The 12,664-nt window shown below is 41.9% G+C and overlaps 1 protein-coding gene across 1 annotated transcript in view; it reads left to right on the top strand.

Moving 5' to 3' along the window:
• Positions 1-8,466: 8,466 nt before the first annotated feature.
• The window catches only part of BCAT1 (branched chain amino acid transaminase 1), a 53,843-nt gene continuing 49,645 nt past the window's right edge, over positions 8,467-12,664 (top strand). The window contains exon 1 of the mRNA XM_063308481.1: positions 8,467-8,674. Within this exon, the coding sequence (XP_063164551.1) occupies positions 8,669-8,674 (6 nt within the window). The 5' untranslated portion in view covers positions 8,467-8,668. The remainder of the gene's footprint in view (positions 8,675-12,664) is intronic.

The following is a 12,664-nucleotide window of genomic DNA, read 5'->3' as shown; positions in this document are numbered from 1 at the left end:
TCATTTAAAAAAAAAACCTGTTAAAATGCAGTATTTTTCCTACTAACTAGGAAAGGAGGTCTGTTAAGCTATATAGATTTAGATACAGATGGCTCTTTATCCAATTTCATTCTTTATATCTAGGTGGAAGGCGATGGACAAGAACAGGGAAACCTGAGGTTTGGTTTTGCCGCAGGCACATGAGCCAACTAGGGGGCCTTGGGCCAGCTCCCCTCTCTCAGCCCTAGGAAGGAGGCAAGGGCAAACCCCTTCCAAAAATGTTGCCTAGAGAGCTGCATGGACTTGCCCTGTAGTCACCAGGAGTCAGGACTGGTTGGAAAGCCCCCCAAAAGAGGAATGTTTAAGCCATAACTTGCCCTATTTATCAGTGAAGATGGTTTAAACATTCCTATTTAGATGTGTAGAATGGGACTGCATAAGTGTATTAAACCAATGGCTTTTTAGCAGGACAGAATTGGCTGGGTTTGCAAAGAAGCTAAGACATAAATCATGATTTTGAAGCAGTTGTTTATTCGTTCAGTCGCTTCCGACTCTTTGTGACTTCAGTAACAGCTTCAAAACAAGTCAAAATCAAATCATATTTTGGGGTAGCACAGTGAGTGACTTCAGACTACGTTAACCTAATCTAGAACCCTTCTTCATTGCAGAATCTGATTTGGGCATCTCTCTCCATTTGTGTGGACTATAGAAAGGGCTTGCTAGGATCTGAAGCACATAGTTTCAGCAAGTTAGCATGAGCAGAATGGAGTTTTAATTTGCCTGATACTGGCTGCCCACCTACCTTTTGCCTTGTTAACAAAATACAGATTTGTGTCACCGATTCCTTTTGGGGGAAGGTAATGATCTTGATTAAGGGAGTCGTAAATTCGAGTTGTGGAGTTCTCCTTTCCTCAGCCAGATGTTAAAGTCCTGATCCAACAGAATTTACCATGAATGAAGTGGGGCAAACCCTCAGAATACCAGTGCAGGTAAATGTGGGTTCATATCTACTTGGATGTGAAATTTATTACCTGACTCATTTTGCTTATGAAGCCTAATCTATCATTAAGATCTCTCACCATTATAACGAACAATTCCTGAGCATTTGGAATCTTCAGGACTGCAATGATTAGCATAGACCATTGTCAATAAAAACTCAACCTTCACTCCTGCATCCAGGCACAGTCAGGAAAAGCAATAGACTACCTCCTTCAAAGGTCTTTGAATATCTGCCCATTAGGGGCTACTTCCTTTATAAGGCTGTCAGATCTCCAGTTGTCACACTGCCCCAAATGAGTACATTGAGCCAAAACCCATTAATTAACCTTCAGTATTAACTGCCTGATGATTTAGATCAACTAGAGAAGCCCTTTTGAAGACACCCTGCTGCAGAAGCTCAGCTATCTGGTACGTGGGAAAGCCATCTCTGTCACTTCCAGGCTGGGAAAACACTCCATTGGGAGGTGTGTTTGATTCCCACCCTTCCAGTAGTCAGAAAAACAGCCAAAATACATCTCTTTCCAATTGATTAGAATGATCTTAATTTCAAGGTTAGTGATTTGCCCGCCTTTCTATTTTGCGCTCAGTTTTTACAGCTCTAAGCTCCCTTGAGTTCTAAAAGCAGAAATGTAGGGTATGCATTTAATAATAAATAAATTAATAATTTTCTCCTTCCCCATTAAAAATGTGGCAGTTTTGGAAGGAGTCCAAAGTTTTATGGGGCTACCTACAGAACTAGGACTTCAGGATGTGCATCTCTGCTTTAAACCTTCTGGGGGACTTGTAGGATCTATCTCTTGCCTGGTCCATCAACCAATTCCCCTTGCATGTGTCTCCCCTTTTCTTTTGTACCTTGATTGTCCCACAGGCAAAATAGTGTGAAGGGGTGTGTGTACTAAAAACTCAGAGAGAGACAGTGTGCTTCTGCTTATATCACCATGCTCTTAGAACTATAAACCTGGTTGGCACTCTTTCTGACCCACTGTGCCATTCTGAGTCAATCCTGGAGGATTTCTTTACAAAATTCTGAAGAAAGATATTTTTAAAGGAAAAAAGGTAGACGAAGACAGAGCAAATACTGGGATAGAAAAGGAATGTATAGGTGGAATTAAATGTTCCCAGGATTTCTTAGACCAACTCTGGAAGATTTGTCTTAGTGGCTTTCCCCCTCACTAAAAGAAGTGAGGTTTGAATTGCCCATCTGGAGCAGCGGAATAGGAGTGGGGAGCAATGGGTGTAAGCAATGATCACAAGATTTATCTGCAGTAAATAGCCCTTCAAATAAAAATCTCGAGTTTGGTTGGTTTATTCTTTACACTTTTCCCCCTAGTAATAATGTATTCTGCAACTTTAGTAGCATCTTTTGGAGAACTGATTAGATTTCAAGAAACAACTTTGGAGCTGGTGCAACTTGGTCAGTGAGGGCCTATGAAGTGTTTACTGCCTGAAATTGAATTAGTGCTAGGCAGTCACTGTAATTTCAAACCCTGATTGAAAATATCCAAGTTTCACTGTGAGATTGAAGGGTTCAAAGAAAAAAATCATTACTGTGGGTTGGTTTACACATTGCTTCATGCCATAGTGTGGTTTGCTTGATGTTGACTTGGTGTCTTGTTATTATCTTACTAATGGAAACCAATGTATGAAAAGTCACAAGTTCAAGCAGTAAACCAAAATGCTGTACAAATCAAGGTCTTTCTCTTAAGCCCTTCACATTTGAAGGCTTTCTCCAGCCAGATGTGTTTTTAATTATCCCAGTTTTGTTACAGATGTCATTTTAAAAAAAGCATGCCCAATATGTCAACCAGATATTTTATTTATAAACCATGATTTATGGTTTAACATAGTGTGTCAACCAAGGTAGTAGTGCTTTAGTCACTAAACTAAGATTAAATTTTCACTTAGTACAAATTGCAAACCCAGCCAGTTCATTGCCTCGTTCCTGATATGTACAGGTCATCTTCTATACTTCGTAAATAATATTTATTTGATTTATATAGCCATCCATCTTATGCAGCAGAAGCCTGGGTGGTTGCCAAACAATAAAAAGCTTAAAAACCAATTCATTCTATAGTTATATATGGCTGGCCAAGTCAAAATTTGCAGCAGTAGCTTAGCTGCAGGAGCTGAGTTCACAAAACACAATGAAACCTAAGCAAAACACTATTCGTATGACATGGTATAAGATAAAACCACTCAGAGTCCCTCTGGTGGGAAGAGAGGGGCGGTGACAAATTTGACAGATAGACAGACATTGATAGATAAAACCTCCACTGAGTTGAGTTCAACTCCTGATCATTATGTGGAAGTGTCCATGTTATTTCCTTGACAACAATAATGAAGTGAACTAATCATGGTTTTCTGGGTTTGACTTCCCCTTCTAAGTTCTAAGAGGTGTCCTGGTGGTGGTCCATCACCCAGCTCTGAATATCAACCAGCTCTGATTAGCATTCTAGATCAGCCAAGATCAGCTAAGCATTGCCATTTGCTATAAACACATAAATATAGAGTCCCCCTATCTGGACTCAAATGGCCAGTCTTGTCTTCTTCTGGATTTTGGTTGATTTCCCAGTATGGTCTCTAGCCCTGAGATTCCCTGGAGGTTTTCCATCCAGCTGCCAGCCAAATTCAACCCTGTTTACCTTCCTAGCCTAAGCAAGGTGAGACAGGTTGTTGTGACCTTAACAATAAACCAGATAATGGTTTAACATGATGGCCTGATTCTTACAGCATGATAAAAACATCTAGTTCCTATGTGGACTACATCAACCAATGAAGGCATTTATGGATTTGAATGTAGGACCTACATTTTGTTGCCCTGGGTTACCGTGTTGTCTGAATGTAACTAGTCAATGATTTTTACCCCCACCCTCTGAAATGATGCTCTGTGGTAGGAAATCTTGTGAACTAAGCTCACCCCAGAACCAGTCTAGCCAGTTCAATGACTAGATGGTATTTTTGGAGCCTGCAGAGCTGGTTGGCAAATAGATTTGAGCATCATCATTCACTGCTGACTTATTATTTGAACATTTCCATGGTAACCCTCACTCTCTGCCTTCTGATCTTGTAAAGGCTTATTTGCATCTTCCTTTCTGCTCTGTTAAGACCTGAGGATGGTCATCAAAAGACATTGATGGAAGAAAAAAGAAGCAGCAGAGCTGGGTTTTGCTTGATGACGTCAATCAGTTCAAATGGCTGCTTTGCTAAAATGGAATTTTTGCACCACTTCAAATACTGCAACCTTCCACAATTCAAAGGAGAGATTCTGGGATTGCAAATGCTTTAATATATTTTATCTTAAATGTTTTTATCCTGTAGTTCATCTGAATATAGGGTGGTGTAGTGGTTTTGGATTTATAGAAAGACTGTGGCAAGTTCAAGGCCACAGTCAACCATGGAAACCCACTGATGACTTTGGGCTAGTCAAATGCTCTCTTGGCTCAACCAATCTTTACTGTGATAAAATCAGAGGGGGAAATGCTCTCTAGGCCATCTTAAGCTCCTGAAAGACAGGTGGGGTATAAATATAACCAACAACTGAATGATTTTTTAAAAATAGCTAAATTAAAACAATAGAAAATAATGGGAGAATACAACATAATTTTATTCAAGCAATAAAAACTACAGAAGTTGAACAGACTATTGAAAAAATCTTCAGCTATAAATAATATGCATTATGATTATTTAAGGGTAAAACTTGGGCACAATTGTTGTTGCTGAGAAGATCAGAGATGGCCATAAATGTTTTTTGTGATTTTGTAACAAACTTGTGGACACAAAAATTGAATGGATGGTTGCTCCACATTTGTCTCCAAGAGACTGGAGTTTGGGAGGAGTCCCATTGTGAACTAAACCATTGTATGGTTTGGTCTGGGCTTAGAGAATTGTATGAACTCTGTTTCAGTTTTGACTTAGCAATAGTTAAATCCACAGTTAGCAAAATCAGAGTTCATCATAATGGATGAATCCTGGATATATTTCTCAGACTACTATCTCTTAAGAGGATGAAGATCCCTTAAAGGCACCCTAAAATATTCTGAATTAATTAATGCAATAACACTAGGAAGAGAATAGCATAGATTTTTAAGGATGGGAAAACCTATCCACCAAAAGGAATGAAATAAAGTAGAATCCAAACTGCAGAGTAATTAATTTCCAAGAAGCGTATTTTATGCCTGGCATTATCTGTCAGTCTTCAAAAGAGAGCTTCGGTGAAGCTTTAGTTTTTGCCAATTGTTTTTTTAAAAAATTGCCTAAACTTCGATTCCAGCCTTTTGTGCAAGCTTACTCAAAACTGTGATCCCCAGGCTGAGGGGAGTGCTCACAGGAGAGTGAACACAATGAAGAAGACTCTTGTGAAATCTTAAGAGACATTCTTTAATATCGTATGGAATTAACTGCTGTGTTGCTGTGTCTCCCCACTTTGAGTATTCCATCCAGTTCTGGGTATCACCCTTGAAGAAAGATTCACACAAACTGCAGGTAGAAGGATGACCTGGGGACTAGAAAGTAAGTTCTGTGAAGGAGGGTGGAAGGAGCTTAACCTTGAGAAGAGATTTCTAAGGGGGAATATGACAAGGCTCTTCAAAAACCTGGAAAGAAGCTACACAGAAGAATGCCTGTCTTCTATCATCTCAAAGTGCTGGATGCATGGAATGATGTAATTATGTTACAGGAAAGCAGTTTCTGAATGAATGGTAGAAGGAATTTCCTAACATGATCAACAGTGGGACCAATGACCCAGAGAGGTGGAAAGCTCTCCTTCACTGGTTGGGTTCAAGCCAGTCTAGATAGCCATCTGTCTGGGATGCTTTCGTTTGGATTCCTGCAAGGAGCAAGGGGTTGGACTGTCTGGCCTCAATAGCCCCGTTTCAATTCTATGGTTAAATAATTCTAGTTTGTCTTGAGTATAGTTGAATAACTCTGGTTTGTCTTAAGTCCATCTCTGATGCAAGGTGGAGATGGAGCACCAACTTAGTTTTAGTCCACTGAATATTTTGTTTTAATTGATAATGCACCATCAAGTCAGTGACAATTCTTAGTGACACACAGATTTTCTCCAGGAGGTTATATCCCCAATCTGGTCCCTCAGGTCTTCCAACAGTGCACCCACTGCCACTGTAATTGGGTCCATCCCCCTTGCTGCTGGCCATCCTCTTCTCCTCTTTCCACTCCCAGCATTACAGCCTTCTCTGGCAAGCTAGCTCTTTGCACAATGTGTCCAAACTATGATAATTTGAGCCTCGTCGTTTGTGTCTTGAGTGGGTTTTGTTCAATGATCTATTGGTTTGTTTTCTTCGCTGTCCATGGTACTCTCAGGAGTCTTCTCCAACACCAATGTTCAAAAACATCAATACTCTTTCCACCCTGCTTCTTCAAAGTCCAACTTGCATATCAGAGGTTGTTGATATTTCTCCCAGCAATCTTAATTCTGGCTTATGATTCATCCAGCCCGGCATTTCTCATGATGTACTCTGCATATAAGTTAAATAAGCAGGGTGGCAATATACAGCCTTGTCGTACTCCTTTCCCAATTTTGAACCTGTCGGTTGTTCCATGTCTGGTTCTAACTGTTGCTTCTTGACCTGCGTACAGGTTTCACAGGAAACAGGTAAGGTGGTCTGGTACTCCCATCTCCTTAAGAATTTGCCACAGTTGGTTGTGATCCACACAATCAAAGGCTTTAGCGTAGTCAATGAAGCAGAAGTAGATGTTTTTCTGGAACTCTCTTGCTTTCTCCATGATCCAGCGAATGTTGGCAATTTGGTCTCTAGTTCCTCTGCCTCTTCAAAACCCAGCTTGTACTTCTGGTAGTTCTCGGTTCACATACTGCTGAAGCCTAGCTTGTAGGATTTTGAGCATGACCTTGCTAGCATGTGAAATGAGCACAGTTGTGGTAGTTTGAACATTCTTTGGTATTGCCTTTCTTTGGAATTGGAACGTAAACTGACCTTTTCCAATCCTGTGGCCACTGTTGGGTTTTCCAAATTTGCTGGCATATTGAGTGCAGCACTTTAACAGCATCATCTTTTAGGATTTTAAATAGCTCAGCTGGAATACTGTCATCTCCACTAGCTTTGTTGTTAGCAATGCTTCCTAACGCCCACTTGACTTCACTCTCTAGGATGTCTGGCTCAAGGTCAGTGACCACACCATTGTGGTTATCAGGGACATTAAGATCTTTCTTGCATAGTTCTTCTGTGTATTCTTGCCACCTCTTCTTAATCACTTCTGCTTCTGTTAGGTCCCTGCCTTTTTTGTCCTTTGTCATGCCAATCTTTGCACAAAACGTTCCCTTGATATCTCCAATTTTCTTGAAGAGGTCTCTAGTCTTCCCCATTCTATTGTTTTCCTTGAATTCTTTGCATTGTTCATCTAAGAAGGCCTTCTTATCTCTCCTTGCTATTCTCTGGAAATCTGCATTCAGCTGGTTATATTTTTCCCCTTCTCCCTTTCTTTTCACTTTCCTTCTTTCCTTAGCTATTTGTAAAGCCTCATCAGACAGCCACTTTGCTTTCTTGCATTTCTTTTTCTTTGGGATGGTTTTAGTTGCTGCCTCCTGTACAATGTTATGAACCTCCGTCCATAGTTCTTCAGGCACTCTGTCTATCAGATCTAATCCCTTAAATCTATTCATCACCTCCACTGTATATTCATAAGGGATATGATTTAGGTCATACCTGACTGGTCTAGTGTTTTTCCCTACGTTCTTCAATTTAAGCCTAAATTTTGCAATAAGAAGCTCACGATCTGAGCCACAATCAGCTCCAGGTCTTGTTTTTACTGGCTGTATAGAGCTTCTCCATCTTTGGCTGCGAAGTACATAATCAATCTGATTTCGGTATTGACCATCTGGTGATGTCCATGTGTAGAGTCGTCTCTTGTGTTGTTGGAAAAGAGTGTTTGCTATGACCAGCGTGTTCTTATGACAAAACTCTGGCAGTGCAAATATTTGGACAGGATTCATACATCTGATTTAAGCCAGGATATGACAGATTTGGTCGTAAATCAGCCTGTTGGGTGAATGCAGCCCATGCGGTCTGTTCTGCAAACCACAGCTTGACATAAGATGTGAATCAGAAACGAGGTTGATGCTATCCTTGATGGAATAACTTAATAGCTAAGCCGTTGTCTGTTTCTTTTCAGCTTGGGGTGTGTGTGTGTGTGTGTGTAAAGCTAGCCATCATGGTTTGTAAACCACTTTAAACCAGAACCTATTCTTTCGCGTGCGTCTGGCCAGTTGGAGTCGCCTTCTCAATGAAAAGACGACCGATCTTTCCGCCAGCCACGCGAAATTTCTCTCCGGGTCTCTCCTCCGTAGAGTTTGGCTTTGCAACAGCGGACCAATAAGAACGCGCCTTCACGTCCGAAAGTTCTTTTTTCCCCGCCCCGCGTCTGCTCCCCCTAGCGGGGCTCGGAGGAGGTGCCGTTTCCTGCTGGTGATGCAATCCGAGCTGGGTCGCCGCACGCCGCTCCAGCAACGCTTCATTCTCGGCTGCAACGTGTCTCACCAACGGCTGCCTTTGCTCTGGTCCCCAAGGCTGTTGAGGAACCGGTGGGGGGAGAGAAGGACTGCCCCCGCCAGCTGCAGCTGTGCAGTCGTGCAGAGATCCGTCAAGAAGGAGAAAGATCTCCCCCGTCTCTCTTTTCCTGCTGCCTGGGAGAAATTGGAGTGGATTTTGCTAGCGAGATGAAGGTAAGAGGGGAAGCGGTGGTAGAGATGCTGACACCGACGCAGCTGCTGGGGGTGCAGGCGATCTGCCCCTCATTTACAAAGCAGGGGGAGCAAGCTTCTACTTGCAAATAATAATAATAGTAATAATAATATTAATAATAATATTGAACCGTGCTGTATTTTAGATGCGTCTTTCCTAGATCCACCATTTCTATGTTCTGCACGCGCCTGTAGCATCCATACAGACAAGGATTGAAAAGGAACTGAATAAAAACAGAACAGAAAAATTGTTGCTATCAGTCATTTGATTTCTCTCCCCCTTTAGTGGACTGAGGCATTCTTGTTGTTTAATAGAGGAAAACAAAATGTGGGTTTTGGAAGCTCCTAAACATTTGGCTGCCCGGGATTAAGTGGAGTTTACCCCAAATAGTGGGCAATACCACAAATATTTGTGTGTTTCAATAGGCATGTTTGTATGCTTAGGGCTTCTCGCCGTCCCCTTCCCTCTAATTTAGCCAGCAAAAATGCTACAGTGTAAGAATAAAGGATGGTTCCTGCTTCTGGATAGATGATCCAGTGGTAATTTATTCTTTTGCAAGTCTGTGAGCATGTATTTCTGTGTTTTGCAGTTTTGTTTGTTCGTTGGGATGCAGCATTTCAAGGGTTCAGATGTTTATTTATAGCATTTAGCTTTGCAATCCATTTCCAGGTCCAAATCAGGTCAACAGACAGCAACCGAGTCACTGACAATGGATAAAATCAGAGGGAATGGGAGATGGGAGTTCAGTTCCTCTCTCCTGTCATGAGATCCTGCAAGTATTTTTTTCTCCCGCCTTCCCTTTCTCTGGAAATAGAGTTTTTTTGAGCAGGAAAAATAATCGCTCCAGATGTTTGTGTGGTTTTTTCCGTACATGTCCTCCATTGGCTCAGTTGGACCCATGTTTGGAATGTTTGTTGACGTCTCGAGGTGATGATGTTTGGGAGGGAAGCAGCAAGGCGGTACACCCTGGCAATCAACCGTAACCTAGGAAAGTTTGTGGGTAGGGGACTGCTAGGAAGATTTCAGCAAAAGGGATGGGGTGTAAAGCTGCAGACTTCCAAATTACAATATACAGTAGATTGCTAGGGGAAAGGTAGCAGCGTCGGAGCAGCTGAAACCCCTGGCAAAACAGAATTCACCATTTTTTAAAAAAAATGTCTTTGGCTCATGGTACTGCAGCTGCTCCTGAGTTGGCCTTACTTCGCCAGTTAACAAACCTAGTGTGTCTTGGGCTTCTCGCAGCTGTTTGACATTTATGAAGAGGCTAACCTCTCCCCACCCCAACCCTGATTTATGTCTGATCCAGGAAAAAAAAACTCTGCTAAATTGTTCGGCTGCCACTGAAGATTATAGGGGAAGGTGGCCAACTGGTGTGTGATCTACACTGAAGTGAATAAGGGAAGGTTGCTAGAAAACTCCTGGTAGTGTGGAGTGTCCCTGCTTGGGATTCTGTTCCAGCTGACAGATGCTCATTCTGTATACTTTCCATTTTTCAGTTTTTTCCCCACCTCCTTCAGTCAGCATTCCACGTCTGCAGCATGCTTACTTATTATCAGGCCATTTGGGGTCCGTTTTCCTAGTTTAGGGTTCCCCCCTCTTTCTAGCCTTTTGGAATTTCCCGCAAGCTTGTTGCCTTACACTTGGCACTTTAGGGACTTTCCCTAAGCTTCCCGTCTCACATCTCTAAACTGTGGTAAGCACTTCATGAGTCAGCTCAGTGTTAGTTTTAGTCTTGGTGCTAAGACACGGTTTGCTTAAATGTTGTTTGTGGAATAACCACTACAGGCTGGGTTTCCACAACCTGCTTAAATTGTACGTTACGAAGTACAGTGGGTGGCTCTGTACATCATGCAGAAGCAAATTCAAATAAAACATAGAATAGGCTTTCTGCGATATGTGCACTGTCCAACTTGTTGGCCGATTAGAACTGAGTGTTTTTCAGGGTGGGTGTGGAGTGTGAGAAGCTAAGATTGATGTATGGGTGGCAGGAGGAGACATGTTAAATGCATTTCCCCATGATGCCCAGCAGAAGCCTCTTTGCTTTCCATCACCTGCCATCTGGCCTTTTTAAAAGTGCAGATAGCCAGGGACCAAAGTTGGGGTTTACTTCAAAAGGCCAGCAGAGAGGCTGCTTACCTGGTCTTTCAAGGCTGCTTTCATAGTTTAGGAAAGGTACTTTCTCTTGTCCCAACTTTCCATTGTTGGGACAGAGAAAGCCCATCCAGTTTTAGAATGTGAAGAGGATGTTATAGGACGTGGGTCCTAGATCTCTTGCAAGGCAGGTGTAATGTACTTGCAGATGTCCACCAGCCTTCTCACTGTTGCATTCAGGATGGATGATAGTTTCCAAAGATTCTTCAAAGGTAGCCCCAAGAAGAGTTCATTGCTGTAATCCAGTCTAGATGGAATGAAGGCATGTATCACCATGGCCACATCTGCCCTGGCCATGAATGGATGCAGTCCTAACATATCCATCATTCTGACTTATCTGGGAGAGAATCAAGTCAGGAAAACCTATTGTGGGAAGGAGAGGGTAAAGTGAGACTAAGGTTGTTCAAGGAAGGCAAGTATGAGGGTGTCCTCCCAAGTATTTCTACTCATGGTACCTCTGGAGCATCCACTGATAAAAGTGAACCCGGCATAGGAACCTGGGGAGGAAGTTTGTTTAGATCAGGGTGGAATTTACGCTGATGGATTCTATCTCCAAACAATCTTGGCTCCCATCACCAATGCTCAGATATGACGATCTGTAATCCCAATACCATCTGGAGGTCACCGGTCCTCTATTACTGATTAGATCTATCCTTGTAGCAGACATATTGGAGGTGACAGCATTGACTGGACCAGTTATGACTACATGTTGCTGTAAACAGAAAGCCAGTCAAAGATTAACTACTTGATAATGATGTTTATGTCAGGTGCCTGAAATGAAATGGCAAGCAGAACAATTTAATTAAGTGCATGGGAAACCATGGGTAGCAAAGGCAAGATAGTTTTGCGGAATGATATTAAAGGGAAGATTAAAATTAAGGACAAACACGGCTGCATTGTGTGTTCCTGGTAAGAGTTCATTTGTGTGCCCTTCAGGATTACTTCATTCCATTTCCCCTCCAAGCTGGTCTCCTTTTCTTTCCCCAGTAAGCCATTTAGCAAATGAATTATGACACTGTTGGACTTTTTAATGTATGTCTGCTGTTACATCCTCTTTTAATAAAGTAGACTTTCCTTTCATGATGACCAACAACATGTATGTATGTATGTATGTATGTATGTATGTAGCTCTGTTAATTTGTTGGGACATACTCTTTTTTAAAAATGTTATTTGAGGTGGGAATTCTAATTTGGTTATGATGGGGAAAGAGAATCTTTTCCACCCTTTTCCCAAATGCTGGTTTTACTATAGAAAATTGTTCCCTATACTGGGAAAAGATAGTTTGGTCACATGAGACCTCTAACTCTAGTATTGTGTCAAGGGCATGCATGGTCCTTTAAGAAGGATCTAGAGAAATTGGAAGAGGTTCAGAGAAGGTTGATCAGTGGACTAGTCCTGTGAAGGGAGATGAGAGGAGATTGGTAGGTTTAGGCTGGAAAAAAGAAGACTAAGGGGGGAATACAAGAACCATCTGCTAATGTTTCAATAGTTGCCACTCAGAAGGTCTAGAGTTGTTCTAGAGTGGAGGATAATGGGTTTAAGCTACAGAGAGGCAGATTTTGTTAGAAAAAAAGTCAATGAGATTCTGTCATTGAGAGTCTACCCTCCAGTGAGCTGTTGCCAAGGTCAATTCTTAAATTTGCTAGACATCATTAATTATTATTGGTCGTGGCAATATTCCCAGAACACCTCTTTGTCCTCGTGAGAAACTTATACTGTATACAGGTCAGGAAGCCACAGTATGGACAGAACATGGCGAAACAGACTGGCTTGAGGATGGTAAAAGAGTGAGACAAGGCTATACTCTCCTATTATTTAT

This window comes from Candoia aspera, chromosome 7, assembly GCF_035149785.1.
Source record: "Candoia aspera isolate rCanAsp1 chromosome 7, rCanAsp1.hap2, whole genome shotgun sequence".
Lineage (NCBI taxonomy): Eukaryota > Metazoa > Chordata > Lepidosauria > Squamata > Boidae > Candoia > Candoia aspera.
Note: the sequence above shows the minus strand (reverse complement) of the source record. Positions and strands in the feature narration are given on the sequence as shown.